The sequence below is a fragment of the Impatiens glandulifera genome, chromosome 7 (assembly GCF_907164915.1).
Source record: "Impatiens glandulifera chromosome 7, dImpGla2.1, whole genome shotgun sequence".
Lineage (NCBI taxonomy): Eukaryota > Viridiplantae > Streptophyta > Magnoliopsida > Ericales > Balsaminaceae > Impatiens > Impatiens glandulifera.
In genome coordinates, this window is record NC_061868.1 from 40,470,691 (window position 1) to 40,491,576 (window position 20,886).

The 20,886-nt window shown below is 30.2% G+C and overlaps 1 protein-coding gene across 1 annotated transcript in view; it reads right to left on the reverse strand.

Moving 5' to 3' along the window:
* Positions 1-1,895: 1,895 nt before the first annotated feature.
* The window catches only part of LOC124909894 (homeobox-leucine zipper protein HDG11-like), a 23,631-nt gene continuing 4,640 nt past the window's right edge, over positions 1,896-20,886 (reverse strand). The window contains exons 2-9 of the mRNA XM_047450524.1: positions 4,247-4,438; positions 3,646-4,101; positions 3,446-3,550; positions 3,152-3,364; positions 2,892-3,084; positions 2,535-2,803; positions 2,363-2,452; positions 1,896-2,285 (exon numbers count right to left, since the gene is read on the reverse strand). Of these exons, the coding sequence (XP_047306480.1) occupies positions 1,896-2,285; positions 2,363-2,452; positions 2,535-2,803; positions 2,892-3,084; positions 3,152-3,364; positions 3,446-3,550; positions 3,646-4,101; positions 4,247-4,438 (1,908 nt within the window). The remainder of the gene's footprint in view (positions 2,286-2,362; positions 2,453-2,534; positions 2,804-2,891; positions 3,085-3,151; positions 3,365-3,445; positions 3,551-3,645; positions 4,102-4,246; positions 4,439-20,886) is intronic.

Here is a 20,886-nt window from a genome sequence, read left to right on the forward strand (position 1 = left end):
TTATTTTTTTATTTATATATTTTTTAAAGTAATAATAGAAAAAATAAATAAATTAAATAAATAATGAAAGATATAAATATATATTTAAAAAATATATATTATATTTGATAAATATATATACATAAGAGAATAAAAAATCATACTAAACTAAAATAAAAAGACAATGTTCAAATAAAAAAAATCAGAAACTTCATGTTAAAAATCTCTCTTTTCTCCTCTTTATTCATTTCTCTTTCTCTCATTATTATTTTTTTTATCACCATTTATTATTTTTCCTTTTTCTCTATTAATATTTTTTATTTATTTATTTATTAATTTATAAATATAATTTTTCATTTATTTATTTATATATATATTTTTAGAATAATAATATGGAAAATAATTAAATTAATTAATAATAAAAGACATGAATATATATTATATTTGATAATTATATATATATACATATAAGAGAATAAAAAATATACTAAACAAATAATAAAAAAAAAATGCCATGTTAGAACAAAAAAAAAATCCTTCGAGACAAAAGTTTCTGAACATGACAATTTTTTAAATTTTATTATTATTTTTTTAAACATAATTATTTTATTTATTTCTCATGGGTGGTCAGATTTCGTGTTCTTACTTTGTTATATTTTTCTTACAAATGAATGTATTACTTATTTATAAGTTGGGAAAATTTACATTGAATTGTCTATAAACTAAATAATATAAATTGAGTTTACTAATTAAAATGCATAAGTATTTAATTTCACAAGTAGGGCTGTGCAAAAAAACGGAAAATCGGTAACTCAACTGAACCGATAGTTATCCGGTTTCATTTTAACGGTTTATTGGTTAATCGGTTCTAACAGTTCTGATTAATCGTTTTTTACCGGTTAAACGGTTCGGTTTTCGGTTTTCCTATTTTTTCTAACGGTTTAACCGGTAAACCGGTAATAATTTAATTATATATTTTTTATAGAATAATTTTTAAAAAACATTATAATCTATATAAAGTTTTACAAAAATAAATTAAAAACAAATTAAAATAATTTCATTAAAATATGTAAAAATATTTTTATAACGATACAATAACGTGGAATTATAAATTAACAAAATTAAAATAGTTGAGCAAATTAAAACTTGATGTATTTAAAGTTCAACCTTTACTTCATGTTTTAACTTTCTCTCTAACACGTCCAACACGGAAACACCTAAAATCAAAGTTATAAATTATAATTTACCGATTTCATTTTCTATTCTATCAGTTGAGAAAGGAATTCAATCATATTCGCTTATACTTGATTGGTCAAAGACAAATCGACATAATGAATTTGAATTTTCTCAAGAAACATATAAAAACCTAACCGAATAGCCATAAAATATATTATAACATATTCCTAAATATATCAATAAAATATATTATTATAATATAATATATTTAAATTATATTATAATAATAATATAATATATTATAATAGACATAAGAAAGGACGGAGAATAATATAATAGGAAGTGCAAACAATAATTTTACAAAATTTATTTTATAAATTTATTACTTAATTTAAAAAAATTGAATTATCGGTTCTTGGTTAAACTCGATTAACCGGCCAGAACCGACCAAAATCGGTAGAACCAGAACCGGTAAAACCGATACCATTAACGGCTGGTTAACCGGTTTGTAAAATAAAAGTCAAAACCGATATTAACCGGAATCGTTTAATCGGTTAACCAGTTAACCGGCCGGTTGAACGCCAAGTTATTCATAATAATAATAATAATAATAATAATAATAATAATAATAATAATAATAAAATGAAAAGAAACAATGAATTAAGTTCTCAATCATAAGTTCATACAAACATAGTTTCATAAAATTTGCTTAAAAATAAAAACACATCATAAAGATCACACTAAGGGGAGGGGTCGGGGTAATTGAATGCTAACTTTATGCTATCAACCGTTGAAGAAATGAGAGAAGTGACAATGTTGACGAATTCCATCTCAATTTTCTCGGAATAAGACATAACTTGAAAAGCCACAGTAACGAGCGAACCGTTAGGCACATCCTTCACAACATTGCTAGAAGTCGAAGCTCCTCCAAGATTGATCCGCATGCATTCAGGGTTTTGATCCTTAGATATGATAAATCCAGATGGAAGTACATCCTTCGACCAAGAACCATTTAGTTCCCCATCAAAGTCTTCTTGATCAACAGGAGCATAAACTACAACCGCACCAAGAGGATCCACTAGAGTCTCTTGGATCACAATCAAATTGTTTCCAGATTCAATATGATCAGGCTGCAATACAAAATAATCAATTATATTTTTACATTATAATATATGTCAAGAAAAATAAAACTTATTCTAATATTTACCTTCATAATAGAGATAGAATTCTTTATTTCATCTCCAAAACTAATACAAGCAAACTCTTCCACTGCTCCTCCATTGCACATATCGTCCCACTAATAACAACAACAATGAGATTTCAATTTAAAATTAAATTTAAATTACAAAGTGTGTTATTCCAAAACATTTAATATATACCTGAGCTCTTAGGTTAACATTTTGTAAGTAATCGATAATCATTTGACATGGAACGTCAAGCCAAAACGAGGTAGCAGCATTGACGATCAGACCATTGGATGGGCACGAGTTTTCTTGATCCCGACATATAGAGAGACAAATTCCATTGTCTTTCATTTGAGGCATGTCAAGTTTGTTTTTCATGTTCATGTTTGAGCAGAATCTCTTCACCATCTTGTCAGTTATGTTCATTATGCATTTCTTATGTTCTTCGGTCATGTTTCCTAGCACTAAAGATACAAATATATCATGTAAACAGATTAATTTCATTCTATTTTATTTATAAAAAAAGAGATAGAGATAGAGATAGTATATCACCTCCCAAGTTTTGTTCGGAGCTATCAGATTGGTTCTGCCCAATGTTATTATAACAAGCAATTCTATGGCAGGACCTTGAAAGTATTTGAACCCATCTATCTGCACTGAAGGCCAATCCACGAAAGAACACATCTTTATAGAGTAGATGAATTGGGGCCTTGTCTTCAATTTCTACATGTTCCACCCATGTCACCTACCAATGACAACATTAAATGAGAACCATTTCATTTTCAAATAATCTTGTTTAATAGTGTACTTACATGAGAGACTCCAGGAGAGACATGCTTGATTAGACAGCCAGAAGGAAGCCTCCATGCCCGAGAAGGGGAATTGAGTTGAAAACTAGTATTCTTAAAGACATGAGAGACCTCCACTATTAGCCACACTCCTTCACCGACCTTTTCACAGAAACGAACAAAGCAAAGCTCTCTTGGAGTAACAAATGGGGTCAATATATGCATTTGTTCATAAACCTGCATGCAAGCAAACACATCCATTTTAGCCAATTTCTTTTCAATATTGCGAATTTTTACTAGACAAACCGATATTTATACCAATTTTATAGGCCCGACTTGGCGAGGCGAGGTTTGATTTGCATATTCTTGGATTGTGAAAGCCTCTGTTATGATGGTAGGAAAAAGATATTCTACCCTCATTTTCTGAAAAAAAAAGATACATAAGATTAAAAACAGAGTAGTATTATAAGATTAATTAAAGAGAAAAGGGATATATATAGGACATATATAGGACTAACCGAATCCATTAGCATTTCAGCTACTCTAGAAGCACTCATGCTCAAGATTGCTTCATTTTTCGATGATTCGAAGCGAGTACGCGATCCATTTTGATGGCGGTTTTCTCGGGCACTTGTCTTTAAAAATGTTGCATTATATGTCTCCCTATGAATGATGTACCTTCCATCTGTCATATCCTTTAACCAAAATGGTTCGTTTACATTCAATAGGTTCATTAACTCATCCCTAGCTATCCCGATTGTTTGAATCATTTTTGACGTCTCGGAATCTAGTTGTGGATTAGTAGTGACATTGGCATTAACAATAGCATTATCATCAATGGAGGACTCCATTGATGATTGCCCTATAAAGACTCTGGTTTGATCGAACGAAGAAACAAGCATTGGTGGTAGCAAGTCTCGTATTATTGGGATAGGGATCCCCGTTATCGCAAGAGAATTACACGCATTATAGTACTGATTGGTCCGCCCAATTGTACATGTACATACGCCAATAAATTAAGAAATGTAAGTCAGAGTTTATAACAAATACTAATGTACAATATAATTATAAGAGAATGAAATGAGTTAATAAATAAAAACTAGAGTAATTGAACAAAACCTTTTGCTTCAATTGCAAATTATCGGCTTGAAGTTGTCTTATATTGGCAAGTTGTGCTTTTTCGATGGGAGTAAGAACCTTACAACTACGGCATGAGTTCTCGTTTAACATCCGTTTCATTGAGAGACTCTCGATTTTTAGCCTGTCGTTTTCCTCTCGGAGAGTAAACCCTTGGACCCTCTCATTTTGTCCCTGCATATGTGGGAAGAAAATTTAGAGCAAACAATAAAAAAATATGATAACAACTATTGCATCGACTTATAGGATAAAAAAGTAAAAAAAAAAGATATAATAACTATTTTTGAAACATACAAGTACATGTAAGAAGAGTTATAATACAATATTATACCTTGAGAATGGTTCTCTTGTTTTGGAACCAAAATTTCACTTGATCTGGTGTGAGTCCAAGCTCAATTCCGATTCTGTGTCGATCTCGGTCATTCGGATGGCGACATTCCGCGAATTCTCTTCAATTTCAAAACTCATAAAAATTAAATATTCATTTACATCTACTTAGAAGTAGAAAAGAGAAATACATTTGAAAAAACAATTAAATTAATATAATTCCTTAATTACATAAATTTGTAATTAAATTAATTCATTAAGGAAAAATAAAAATTTGATAACTCTACGGATTTATAAGAAAAAATAATTAGGAGGAGATTTATAACAAAAAGTATTTTAGATTTATAATAAAAATAATTGAAGTATATCATATTAAATCTTATAAATCTAAGATCTATCATAGATAAATGTCAAATAATACAGAAAATTCTTATTAAAATAAAAATATGAAATTCTTATATTTAAAACTAAATTTGATTAAGAACACATGTAATCTCTCTTTCTTTTACAAAATAAAAAAATGTTAAGCTCATCTGTAGCAAAATAAAAAACTAATTAGAGAAAAAAAGAAAACAATATAGTAATGAATCATATTTATTCTTACGTTTCAAGCATTTGAGTCTGATACGGAGTATGTCGATAACGAGTCCGATGCGAAGGTGACTCAGACCGTCTTTTACGGGCTCGTGAGGATTCTGGAACATCACCATCATTTCTACTTGAAACCATTGTTTTTTACTCTTATTTTATTTTAGACCTGGTTTCTCTTTATATACTATTATTATTTTTAATAAAATAATTAGTGATAAATGAAAAGAAAAAGGGAAAAAGATAAATATGAATCCTTTTATAGGAAAAAAATATTAAAAAAATAGAAGATGGTAATTTTACAGCTAAGAAAGTTATTTATTATGTATTTTAAATGATTCGTGTATATCAAAAACATTTTTACAGTTATTTATTAATAGTACAGATAAGCAAGATAAAAATGTACTGTAATTGATAATAATAATCTTTTTTATTTATCAAAATGACTTCAATCAATATTACGCTAAACTCTTTACCAATAATTATATTTACCCATTAAATTTATTAATTTTGATTATTATACTACAACTTACAAAAATCAACTTAAATATTTCAGTAATATTGATATGGATTAATTTCTTTATTATCAAGAGGAATTTCTTTGAAGAACATATTTATATATTTTCAAATAATTTCAAAATCATGGTTAAGCAAGAGAGTGTGTACCAAAAATACTTAAATGTGTCCATCTTATGTAATTATAACAAAATTTTATTTAAAATACTAATTTATATGTGCATTTTACTTAAATTTTGGATTAATTGTGGCTTATTAGTTAATAATAATTATGTTTTATTATAAATAATATTGATTTATAAAAAATCATATCACAACTGCTGGATATTTTATCTAGTTTACTTCCTCTACCATAAAATTTAGTTGGAATTTTTGTAAACAATTGAAAAAAGTTTTTCATCCAAGAAAAATAATTTAATTTATAAAAGTGAAAACAATACCAGCCAATAAAATAATAATAAAACATTCCATTTTCACTCTAAATAATTATTGAAATTTAAAGGAAAATGTTTTATTATGGCTGGTTTAATAAATCACATGACACCTTTAACAATTTAAATTAGGCCATTTAATAAGTTATCCCTAATTTTCTACCTCTTTTAGAATAATATTTCAACGGTAACATAGTATTTAATTTTTTCTCTTAAAAATAATACAAAAATTCAAACTCATTAATTTATGTCTATAAATAGTTTATATATATTATATTATATTGATCACTTGAAAAAAAATCTGTAAGATTATTTTCATTTGACAATTATGCAATATAGGTATAACAAATTTAAAAGCAAACAAAAATCTTACAATTTAATTTTCCTTATTTGGGTTGTCATAGATAGGACATATATTAATGTTTTAAATGCATTCAATTTTTTTTTATCATAAATACTATATTATAGTAATAGTAAAATTTTCAAATAATAATTAGATATTTCGAGTAGAAATTCATTTATTTGGGTATTACAATTTAGGTACATATTGATTTAAGGAAATAATTCACAATTAATTTTTTTTTATGTATGTGCTTGAAATATTTTAAATATTAAATCTTATTTTTTTTATTGGTTTTACAAAGTCTTTTATGAGATATGATAATTAATATTATTATTATTTTTAATTTAAATTAATATATACCAAGATTACATAATCTATTTAGAGTGAAAAAATAGAATTACCAAAATCTTCTATAAATTGTCTAAATGAGTAAAGAGTAAGACTTTTGAATTATTTTATTTAATATTATAAAAAAATAATTAATTTATATAAAATGCAAATAATTATTTTATTCTGAAATTAATAGTCATACAAATTATTAACGGTCACAAGACAATACAAATAAAATAGATGTCTAGTTGGCTTGTGTGGGTCCCATTAGAGAAGCATATATTATTTTCACGGGAAAAAGTATATATTTCAAATCATTATGGCGGGATGAGGGTATAATTGGGTTTATGTAATTTTTTTAAACCCTAAATAAAATAATATTTATTTATTTTTTATTATTTAAAAAAAAATTGATTTTTAAATGAATTTCATTTCTTAAAATTTTACATTGATTTTCTTTGGAATATATTAAGAAATAAATGATTAACATTTAAATGACCTCAAAATTTTCTATTGAATTCCGTGCTTAATTGTATTTGAAATTGACATAAATTAACATGTGATATAAGAAACCGGTCAAAACAGCTCACACATATAAATTTAATTTAATTTGTTAGTATGCATATGTTAGAATCAAAATTTCAAGCATAGTAACACAAAATAATTCATAATTATTCACTAATTTTTCTTCAAAATACCTCATTTGTTATATATATAAATTAATTAAGATAATTAAAATTTTAAAATTAAAATATGAAAAATGATAAGTTGATGAATTGTAAAAGAGAATGACTAACTGATTGCATGTAAAAAAAATATATATATTCTCTCTTCAAACTTTTTTCCAATGTGGAAAAATATTTAAACTGTGTTATTTTATTTTATGATTTAAAAAAATCATTTAAAAATTAGATACTATATATATATATATATATATATATTTATGTTTTTATAATTACTGTAAATTTTATTTTATAATTATAGTTTTTATTATTTAAAACTAGTATTTATTATTTTTATCTATATATTTTTTTTTGTTAGGAATGTAAAAAATAAAATAATATATATATATTTTTTACTTTTTTATTTCTTGCAGGTCACAAGCATTCTCGCTAGATCGTAAGGGGAGGCTGAACCATGAGGACACAAGTTCTTAAGATATAAAAAATGTATAAAATATATGAGTTAACTTTTGATGTTTGAAGCAATAATTGTTGTAATGTTAATTTTTTTTATACGTATTTTAAGAATATGTATCGTTATAATAATTTATAATATTAATTTTGTAATTTGAGACTGTACACAAATTTACTTAGAATAACCAATATTTGTATTTATTTTAAAGCACTTTGAACGGTTATCGACAACATATTTGGTGTCTAATTGTGACGTAGAGTTGAATCTGTTGTATTATTTAAAATGAGTTAATGTAAATGTCTCAACACGAATATTTTACAATGTAGTTGATTCACACACTGTGGTGCATAAAATTGATTTTGGGACGAGGATAGCTGGCGTAGAAATATACTGAGCGTTAGATTGAGGCGAAGATGAACATAGCGAAGGATGGAGATATGCAAATTGTTGCATTGGCACAGTCGAAGCTAGAGGGGGTAAGACTAGTGTTCTTTCATTATAATTTTATAATAGTGCCGAGAATCTAACTAAGTATATAGTATATATACGAAGGGGCGGAGCCACACATGGGTTAGGGTGGACTTTAGTCCCACCTAAATTAAAATCTTAAAATAAAACATTTTATATATGTATTTAACATATGGCTCTTAGCCCAATTGATTATTTGATTAAGTAACTAAACTGTGAAAATGAGGTCAGGTAATCAAATCCTGGCCTCACCTTTAATATAATACCTTTAATTTATTATATTTTAAAATATAATTTATATCTATAGACTAATTCATAATTATATTAGTTTAATTTATAAATTATTTTAAAAATTTATATGTAAATGTAAATTAGTATTAATAAACAAGTTAAAATAGTTACATTGATTTGATTCGGTATTTAAATAAAAAATTTGATATCCCTACTTAAGAACCTAACAAATCTCCTAGAGTTGATGTTGATGTAAGTTCTCTTAAACTTGATCCAGCATTACGTATTCCGATATGAAAATATCCTTTTAATCAAAGGAATGAAATTAGACGAGTTTATATTAAGATGGGGTCATATCAACCTATTAAGGATGAGTACCCGCCGACCAAATTTGGAAATCAAAATCGACGGTTCCAAAGTCATTGGTTTAAGAAATTTACTTGGTTAGAATACTCTCCTTTGAAAGATGCTGTTTTTTGTTTCCCATGTTTCTTGTTTGAACATAAGCAACCCAAAAAATCTACATTTACAATAGATGGATTCAAATATTGAAAACGAGTTAATGATGGGGATAAATGCTCTTTTGTTATGCATATAGGATGTAATTTTCAACACATAATATGGCGGTTGAATATCTTGATAATCTAATGAATATCCTTGTTATATTGACAAAGTACTGAATGCATAGTCTTTAAATGAAAAACAAAATAACAGATAATGACTTACAGCAACTATTGAAAGCACTTGGTGGCTCACCTTGCAAGCGTGTACATTGAGAGGGCATGACGAGTCTCCATCTTCTAATAATCGTGAAAATTTTATTGAAAAAAAAAGCGGAGCATAAAAAGTTACATCTGAGATGCAAGTTGGAGTCAGCCCCAAGTAGTTTTTCATCCTGGCTCCGCCCCTGTATATATGTTAGTGGATTTTTTACGACAATTTAATAAATTTCTTCGAGCTGGACTAATAAAATAAGGCCAAAAATAAAAATGAAATAAGTTCAGGGGTAACATAGAAAGAAAAAAAAAGCAGAAAAACAAATAGTTTATTGGTCTGACCATTTTGATACTTCCACATGTCCAGGGATGAGTCTATGTAGAGTTTCGGGTGACTTTTTTATTTATTTATTTATTAGAAATATGACATTACCATTAATTTCTTAAAAAAATTTAATATAATTCATTGTTTTTTTATCTAATTATTAAAAAATTGGTAAAACTTTACTTTTATATATTTGTTTTTTTCAAAATTTTCTCGTTATTATTTTAAGACCAGCATAAACTTTTTTCAAGCCCACCCCAGTTCAAAATCCTGGGTCCGTCCCTGCACATGTCTCCTCCTAGACCGTCCAAATGTTTATTTTAGTCACGGTTAGTAACAACGTTTGTCTCTTCAGAAATTCAGCGACACCAACGAATTTGGACATATCTCTTTCGATGTTGACCTCATTCCAATAACGACTCAAGATGTTTAACCATAGAGCTTTTGCATCTTCCCATGATTTTTTTTCATATTCTCTCCCAGTTCATTTGACTTGTACATGATGACGACGTTTGCCCTCGATCTATAGATCCCGTTCCGCTCGAATGCTTTCTAGAACCTCGTCCCATGTCATCACATTAGGAATCGCTGTTATGGTCTACGACGTTCTCAATAACTTTTCAACTAAGAGACGTGAAATACGTTATGAATCTTAGCTGCATACCCTATATCCAACCAATACGTTTTGTCTCGTGACAAGGAAGAGACCAATGAATTTGAGTGTTAGCTTATGATACTTCTTTTGCACTAAAATGTTTCTATAGGGTGAAGCTTGACTAAATCCCAGTCCCCGATCGTCAATTTTACCTCCATTATGCGTTTATCCTATGATTGTTTCATCCGATTATAAGCTCGTCTAAGTGAAACTTGAACAATTGAATAGTCGCTCCCTTAGTGAGCAGAGTGTGTTTGACTTCTTCAATTCTCAAGTCGCTCATGAGGTATGATGTATGTATCGGAGATTTATAGCCATAGATAACTTCGAATGGTGATACTTGAGTTACAAAATGATAGTTAATGCTATGCCACCATCCTATAAGGGAAGCCACTTGTTCCATCCATTCAACACGTAGGGCCGACTCCGAGGTAAGACAACCTATGCAGTTGCATAGGGCCCCACTTTTATAGGCCCTCCATTTTTTAATATTTAATACTATTATTAATTATATATTATATTATTAATCTTATTTTTCTATTTTTTTCTCTTTTAATATTATATATATATATAAAACTTTTCTATCTCCTTTTTAATATCTTATTTTCGTATTATAATATATTAACTATTTATATTATTAAAATTTTTTTAAAAAATAATTACTATTTTAGGGGTCCCAAAATTTAAATTTGTATTGGCCCCAAATTCTCAGGACCGGCCCTGCCAACACGTCCCAAGACAACGATTAACCACCTCCGTTTGATCATCGGTTTACGAGTGGTAAGTAGAGGACATGGCTGATGCACCCCCTGTAATTTAAGGAACTCACAGGAGAAAGAACTAGTAAATATTTTATCCATGTAACTTATTATGTACACATACATTCATTGAAGTTGAAGACATTGTTAATAAAAAACTTCTGCATTCTTCTTGGTTGTAAAAAGGTGTTATATAGCCACAAAATGCGTAATCTTGGACAAACAATCTATCACTACATAAATCATAATTTTTGCTCTTGCATTTGGTAAGTGTTCTATAAATAGAAACAAATTATCATAATTTATTCGATAATGACAATGATTGGAGGAGACTTTTCTGAGCTAAGTTTTCCCTTTGTTATTTTGACACACATCGCAAGTACATATATATTCATGCACATCTCTAGCTATTCATGTCCAGAAATATATAAGCTGCATGTTTTTTAAGGTGATGAGTGTAACTGATTGTCCTTATGTGGGACTCGAGTGCATAGACGCAATGAGAATTACTCAGAGCTCCGAGTCAAATCTCATACTCCTTCCTCAAGTTGCCATCTATTAAAGTGAAATGAGGGTGAATTTGTTCATCCTCTCTTATTTTTTGGAAGAGTTTAATTATATTTGGACTTAAAACCCAAGTTTGATTGATGCGATTGATTACAAGTGAATACTATACCAACAACCCTACACATTGTATTTCATTACCGCTTCTTCATAGCTCATCAAACATCACATTCTCCCGACCTCTTTTAAATTGAATAGTAAAGTCATAACCAATAGCTTCTAGATCCATTTTTTAAGCTGGGGTTTGAACTCTTTGTTCAAGAAAATATTTAACAGATTCGTGATCCGTTTTAACCAAAAATCGTTTATAGTGGAGATAAAGTCATCACTTCTCAACAACCAATGTAAATGTCAACAATTTTCTTTCATACGTCGATAAATGATTTCTATCAATATAGAGACTTTTTTATGAAGGCGATAGGTCGATTGTTTTGTATAAGCACTGTTCCGATTTTAATTTTACTTGCATCCATCTCTACCACGAATGGAATGTTGAAGTCAAGATAATGTCAAAATAAGCAGGGTTGTAATTAATTGTTTCAATTGATTAAAGGCTAATTATGATTTCTAATTCCATATGTAATTTCCTTTCTTGAGCACGATTTTCATTGGCCTCGCTACTAGTTCATAATGTCAGATGAATCTTCTGTTAGAACCCGTGAGTCTGAGGAATCCAGCAGGCCCGACCCGGAGGGGTAGGCAGCCTAGGCCACGGCCTAGGGCCTAGGACCAAAAAGGGGCCCATTTTTTTTTTATATATGCTAGGTATTAGTAAGGATTTTTAGTTTCTTATTCTTTAATTTTTTTATTATGTTAGATTTATTCGCCCATGGCTCTATAGCCCAACTAGAGAAACAAACTAACACTATCTGAACAAAAAATTGAAAACCCTACTGTTTGTCTCACTATCTGTCTCTTTCAGTCTCTGTATCCTACATCGACAATGAAACCGACAACGAAACTCACAACGAAACCGACAACGAAACTCACAACGAAACCGACAATGAAACCGACAATAAAATAATTTTGACAATGGCTCTGTTTTGCTGGGTTGAGCCTTGAGGTAAGGTTTAACCATTAAAAGTGAAAATTCAACATCAGGGTTTGATTTTTATTTATTCAACATCAAGCTTATGAAAATTTAGACTCCATTGAAGCGATAAATGCTGAAGAAATTAATATAGTTAATATAGATGAGAATGTGGAGGAAATAAATATCATTCCCGAAAACGATAGTCAAACAAACAACCATTCTATCTCTCTCGTGGATAAACCTCTAGTAGATATATATGATCCTATAAATTGGGATAATCTTGATAATAAAACAAGAAATTTATTGGTTGAAAAGGGTCCTAGACGAGAATTAAATCTTGAGTTTCCTTATGATCATATTTCTAGGAACTTTTCTTATTTTCACTATTCTCAAAAGTATTCTAATGTCTCTATTGTATATCGAATTTTACTAACATTGCCTGTTACGGTAGCTTCTACTGAAAGAAGTTTTCTAAGTTAAAATTATTGAAAAATTATCTAAGATCTTCGATGACTCAAGATAGATTGAATGGACTTGCTATTTTATGTATTGAAAAATATTTTTTGGAATATATTGATTACGATACAATTATCAATGATTTTGGATCTAAAAATGCAAGAAGAAGTCACTTTCGTTGACAATTTATGTTGCATCTTTGTAGATATTGGAAGGTTATTGAAGATCAACGGTGAAACACAAGTGAAGTTTATGCGTAGGTCCCCAATTTCGTGCTTTCGCCTAAGGCCTAAAAAATCTCAGGAACGGCACTGGAATCCAGGTAGTTGTTTGATTAAAACAGGAGTAGGCCAAGTCTTCATTGTCTCAAATTTCTCAAGATTGCCTCAAATTTCTCAAGATTAATTGGGATTCCTTCGGTAATATTACATAGCCCAGGTAGGATATCTTATAAGTATTAATTCCATATAAGAAATAAAATATAACACAATAAATAAGGTATAAATTATTTTATTTGATAATGTGTACAAATTAAGTCATTGGAATTAACTAGCATGTATCCCATGCATTTGCATAAGTAATAATATTAAAAACCGTAAAAAAAATATTACGGTAAAAATGTGATAGCATTTTTAATTTTATTTTTAACCGTTTTAAGTTTTTGGGCGGGTCAACCCACAATCCGACTCAATTATATATTTACTCTCACATTACAGAACGATCTTTAAAACAATTGATATAGTTTGATTCCTCAACTCATTTAGTTTACTCATTTAGTTTGACCTCTAGAATCCACTTCTTCCCAATACTATGAGTGAAAGAGAAAATATAAAGACTACCATTAAAGTAGACCAGACAAGACTTACTATATTCATATGAATTATGTCCCATATCTCTATAAATATGACGAAATTCTTCCATTATTGCAAACTAATAATAGTCAAATCTATAACGTAGAGTCAAAAGAGAATTATGACAGAATAAAAACTATTGATGAACCACCATGTTCATCAAATTTGATGTTGAATTTAAAATATAAAGTGTTATTAGCTTAGTTGGTTTAAAGGATGTACTTGATTTGTTAGGTTGAAAGTTCTATAGCATTTTTAATTTTATTTTTAACAGTTTTAAGTTTATGGGCGGGTCAACCCACAATTCGATCAAAATATCCATTTACTCTCACATATATATCCAAATTAACCACAGTTCTTGACCCGGTAATCCAGACACTTTAAAAATTAAGCATCATTATATATATATATATATATATATATATATATATATATATATATATATATATATATATATATAGATTACTTAGTTAAAAAGTTGAACTTATATTGTTAAAATGTCCCACGTACATCAAGTTTGGTGTTGAATTTAAAATATAAAGTGTTATTAGGGGAAATTTGATCAAATGACCCTAAAAGTAACCCTCCTCTCAAAACTAACCTGATAAAATAGTTTTCAAATATAACATTTTTTAAATTTTTTTTGACCATTTTACCCTTACAATATATTTTTTTATTCCAATAACCTTCACCTTTTCTTCCATTTTTTCTTCTTTTCTTTCCCTCTTCTCTCATCAATCGACCATTGTTCTCCCTTCGCTCTCTTCCCCGGTTTCTTCCCCGATGATCGCCAAGCCAACACTAGTAAAAATTAGGTCAATAGCGACTAATTTAGCTACAGTAAAATGTTTTTGTAGCTAATAATCACTAAGAAATTCAATAACACAGTATTTATTCATCTTCCGCAACTGTATAAAAACAGTGTGGTTATTGGGCATATTCTTTTGAATAGTATTAGAATCAATTAACTAATATATTCCTGTAGGCCTATTCTTTTTTTAAGAAATTTTTAACCCATCCTAATTATCAGTAGGTTATAATTTAGAAAACAAATATTAAATATCCATTAGATAGGCCCAATCAACCCATTTTTTAAATAATGGTTCACTTATATTTCTTTTAACCTATAAACATTATGAATGAATACTAAATATTGGGAAATTTGACGAAATAACCCTCATAAAAGGGTTATTTCCAAATTTAGCATAGGCTAGATAATTTTTTCAAATTTAACCTTTTGTCAATGGGAAAAGACCCTTTTGCCCCTAAATTAAAAAAATAACATTTTCTCTTTTCTCTTTCCTCTTTCCTTCTCTTTCCTTCCCTTTTCGTTTTCTCTCCCGGAGCCCCCTCTCCTCTTTTCATATTTTCGAAATAGGAAGTAACAAACGACCATCATCTTCTTCTTCTCCTCTCCTCCTCCGACGAAACCGAAGCAACCAACTAAGCAACGAACGAACGAAGCAACAGTAAAAACACAATAATCTTGTTTAAAGTTATTATTGAGCTTGATGGTGAGTTTTCTCCGAGGCAACGAAGGTTAAAATGGAAGAATGGTTTAGGGTTTTAGTGTTTAGTGTTTGGGTTTAGGTTTAGGTTTAAGTTTATTGGCTGATTGAATCGTTTTGGGTTTAAAATGCATCTGTCGAAGGTTGTTGCAGGTTGTCGAAGGCGAATTCGCATATGTCGCAGACGACAGATGCGCATTCGTCTGCGACAAATGCGCATTCGTCTACGACAGATGCAATTGCCTTTTCCACATGCCTTGGAAAATTTGAGAGATATTAACAGTAGTGGTAGTTGATTATAGCAGCTTATTTCAGGCATGTAAGAGTGAGATGGTAAACCTTCGCATCATTAAATATTGGATAGCCAGTTACATCTATTCCATCCAGCACAAGTGACCCTGCACAACTTTCAGTAACACTTTCAAACAAAGGCAATCAATCCCTAGATAGATAGATAAAGTAAGAATTGCAAGAAAAAAGAAAAGCCCACCAGGTTGCTCCTCAGGTTTTGGCCACGGGAAAAACTCACATTTACTATTGCTTCGTTCGTTCATTGCTTAGTTGGTTCCTTCGGCTTCGTCGTCGGAGGAGAGGAGAAGAAGAAGATGATGATGATGGTCGTTTGTTGCTTCCTGTTTCGAAAATATGAAAAGAGGAGAGGGGGCTCCGGGAGAGAAAACGGAAAGGGAAGGAAAGAGGAAAGAGAAAATGTTATTTTTTTAATTTAGGGCAAAATGATCTTTTCCCATTGACAAAAGGTTAAATTTGAAAAAATTATCTAGCCTATGCTAAATTTGGAAATAACCCTTTTACGAGGGTTATTTTGTCAAATTTCCCTAAATATTAACCCTAAACCAAAACCACTCTGCAAGCCGCCGCTTCAGTTCTTGTCTCTCCCTCACCTTGCGTAATGAGATTCCTTGCTCCAATCCAAGTACCTGTAATAGCGATCATCAAGTCGGTTCTCGTTCTAATACTGTAAGTTCTCTCTGTTTTATTCCTAATCTGCAATAATAATATTGGTCACTCCTCCGCTACTCCTAAATCTCCACCACCGATGGCCGACTATACTAATCTAGTCCTCGAAATGGCTGATTGCTTGTCTTATGTCTCCAACGGAAGCACCGATAAAAAACCACAAGGAATTTGTTGTTCATGTATCAAAACTGTTTTGAAAAACAATGCTCAGTGTATCTGCTTTCGTGAGTGCTACTTCTTCCAAACCTCCTTAATTCATATCTAGATCTCACTTTGAATTTCTTCTGATTTATTTGTTTATTTAGTGATCGATCTATTTAACTCTTCAAATTGTCCGTAGTGATTGGCGGTCTTGCTCCAGATATGTTGTTAGATGTTATCATGGTGTAAATGGTGTAAATTGTAATGAATTAATTTATGATCTTTGTTGAATTGAATTTGTATTTGCACAACCTTGCTCATGATAGTTCTCTTGGACCATCAACATCATCGGTTGGTGTTGAGGCTCTTAGTCCAATTCAGGGGCAAACGAGGTTAACCCAACCCAGCTACCTCTAGGAGGAGAAAGCTCAGGTTCTTCTTCTTCCTCTAGATCATCACTACCTTTGTTATTCTCTGCAAAGCACTACTTGCTGATGATTCTCGTCTGTTTTTGTTTTTCTGTGAGAACTGTAAACACTCACTAACAACATGACTTTTGTTGTGTTTTACTTCCATGTTTTGAGGGTTCATCATTATATATTATCAGCTAACAAAGTGATAACTTTAAAAACTTATCCATCCTCCTCAATCCTCACTGCTAGTTAGAAATTATTAGTCATTTTTATTCTGATCTAATGATCCTAATATTTATTGTATATACAGGAAGCAAGTGAAAACTCTTGACAAGTTCTTCCCCTGAAGTTTATTGTGGAGCTTCTTCCAGTGATTCTGGTTCTTTATTGTAGGAAATAGATTGTGGCTTTTCATCTTTCCCTAAATTTGGTCTCAAGGCCTATCAAAACAAGTGATTAATTACTTAAGCTTAAATAACTCTAGTTCCATTCAATTAATCTCTTATTTTTGACAGGTTTTACTTCGATTTCTCAAATATGTGTGTTGGAATGATTTGCCCACACCTAGTCATTGTATCCTCGCTTCTTGGGTGTATCCTGTCTTTGGGAATAATGTGGCCTTTAATAGGAGACAAAAGAGGTGATTGGTATTCTACTAAGAATTCATGTCGTGACCTCCAAGGTTATAGAGTAAGTAGTCAATACCCTTGCACCTTGTTAATAAATGGGGATGTTACTTGCACAGATTTCGTGAGATTGAATCTACATAATCATGTATATGTAAAGGTATCCGATCTTCTATTAAATAATTGCCTAAGTTTCTAGAAAATACCTTAAATAATCATGTAAAATTTATGCAATATAGATGACTTGCCTATGAATGGATTTTGCTATGATATTTATTCACTTCTTGTTTTAGGACTCTGTACAAAATATTCACAAGGTATTCAAAGACTAACTTGTTAGAGTAGTTCAAATGAAAAGAATTTATCTAAGAGGTTAATTAATGTTTATTTATTGATCTTTTTCCTAAATCATATTTTTTAATACTTTCTTATATGATTTACATTGTTTTTTATTTTTTTATCAGAATGTCTCGAAGATTTTCTCGAAACGAATAAATTATGCTATCTTACAAAGGCATGCATCTCATTTCTTTTATTTTTTTTTCAATTGATGTAAATGATAATGATTATATATTTGTTTTTTAATTAAATATTTATTAATTTACTCATGGATATTTCAGGATTGAAGCATTTCATCAACAAAAACCCATGTTATTTATGTTCTTTTATCCTCAGACTTCAAGTATGAGGAGGTAATTAATTTATGGATCTTTTATATATATAATATCTATGTATTTACTATAGATTCATTTAATTTGTTTAATAGGGGAGATGGAAACATGTGATTTTTGGTACTTGTTAATAAAGTTGTCTATTTTTTTTTATGGGAATAAGGAGATTATACCTTTTGGTTTATTCAACCTTATTTACTCCTTACTTCCTCTTACTTGACAAATCATATTACTATTGTTCTCAATTAGGGATAAATTTAATTGTAAAATGACAACATTGAGAAATCAAAAGTAGTGTGAACACAAAATTAGATTTCAACATGCAATAAACTTAAGGCTCTTTTAACTTTTATTTTATTTGTGATTTAAATGAATGACTTAATTGTGATTGAAATGATTGAACATAATTATGATTATATGATTAAATGACAGTATTACTAGATGATAAGGTGATGATGATATCTTCCCATTCATTGTTTGATTCTTGGCAGGTCTTTGACAAACCAACTAATTTGATGGCTATGAACTATTGAATTTTTTAAAAACAAATGGAGAACATATATTTTATTTTAGTTAATTATAGGATTAAGAAACAATGTTTGAATTTAATAAAAATATTATGTAAGTTTGTTCACTAATAAAAATCTTATAATTTTAATATTTGAAAACTTTTTATTCATGTTAAATTATGTAAATTATAAAAAACAATTATTAATGGTTTTAAATTAGTATAGCCACCCTTTAGCGACGGTAATTTAATACCGTAGCCACTTAATAGCGACAATACTCGGTCTTGTAGCTATATTTTAGCTACGGAGCCTATAACGTCAATTGGCGACGATTATGTTAACCGTGGCTATTAACTTTCAGCGACAATAAATTGACCAATAGCGACAATATTTCCTGTGGCTATTGATTTGTTTTTACTAGTGCAAGTAACGCCGAACGATCGCTAAGCAACGACGTACGCCTCCCCGCAACCATTCATCGCTTGCATATTCATGTGATTTTCCCGCTCCCTTTGCATGCTCTGTATGATAGGTTTTAGGTTTTTAAGGTTTTAAGTGAATGTTTTTCTAGTTTGAATATGGTTTGAATGAAGATGGTTTGAATATAGTTTGAATGAAGATGGTTTATGTTAGGGTTTAGGGTTTTTTTTGTCTGAATGCTAAATGGTTTGGTTTGTATGCTGTATATGACCAGCTCAAAATGCATTTTGCTCCCCCACGCAAAATGCATTTTGCTCCCTCACGCAAAATGCATTTTGCGCCTAATGAAGTTTGCCCACCCTACGCAAACTCCAGTTTTCCCACCCCTGCGCAAAGATATGGGTTGTAACCTTTATGTTTTGCTTGCATATGATCCAGGGAAACCTCATGCAACTGGAGGGGAAGAAGACGATTTCAGAGACTCAACTAATTTGATTGCTCTTTGTTCCTGTTTTCAGCGGCTGAGAGCTCCACAAAAAAGAGATTTCAAAATAACAAGACCCTATTTATCAACTTTGTTTTGTATGCTCATATTTTTATTTTTATAGGTTGACAAGCAATGTAATATTAATGATTTGGTTGTGTCATCTTTCAGTTTACTGTCAGTGTTTCTTTCTTCTTCTTTTAATGTTCAATGTTCTTCTAATGATATTATGTTTAATGATTTGGATGTGTCATCTTTAAGTTCAATGAAGAGGCTCGCTCTCCCTCTGTGAAGAAGTTCAAGACAATTGTTCACCTTGGAGAGGTATTGCATGTTTTTTTTGGTTTTCTATCTTTTTTGCTTTGCTTCTCATTAGGAGGCAATGAACTCATCTTCTAGTTGAGTTCTAAATAGGACCTGAAGAACAGAACACTTTGGCTATCATAGGAGGAGTACATTAAGAAGGTACTTGAGAGATTTGCAAAGAAAAATGCAAAACCGATTTCAGTTCCACTTGCAGGTCATTTCAAGTTGAATTCTAAACAATGTCCTACAAGTGAGAAAGAGAAAGATGAAATGAAGAATTTACCTTATGCCTCTGCAGTTGGTAGTCTTATGTATGTCATGGTATGTACAAGACCGGACATAGCACACGCAGTTGGTGTTGTTAGTCGGTATCTCTCCAACCTAGGAGAAGAACATTGGTTGACTGTTAAGTGAATTCTCAGATATCTTCGAGGCTCTCCGAAAGCACGTTTATGCTTTGGAAGTGATACTCCTATTTTGGAAGGCTTTACAGATTCTGATATGGCGGGTGATGTTGATTTAAGAAAATTCGTATCAGATTTTTTTTGTTACCTTTGCAGGCGGTGTTGTTTCGTGGTAGTCAAGTTTATAAAAGTGTGTTGCTTTGTCTACTACAGAACCTGAGTATATTGCAGCTACCGAGGCATGTAAAGAGATGTTATGGATGAAGAAGTCCTACAAGAGTTGGGCCAAAAGCAAGAGAAGTTTACTTTGTTTTGCGACAGTCAAAGTGTCATTCATCTCTCAAAGAATTCAACTTTTCATTCGAGATCCAAACACATCGACGTGAGATATCATTGGATATGTGATGTGCTTGAGACAAAAGAGCTGAATTGG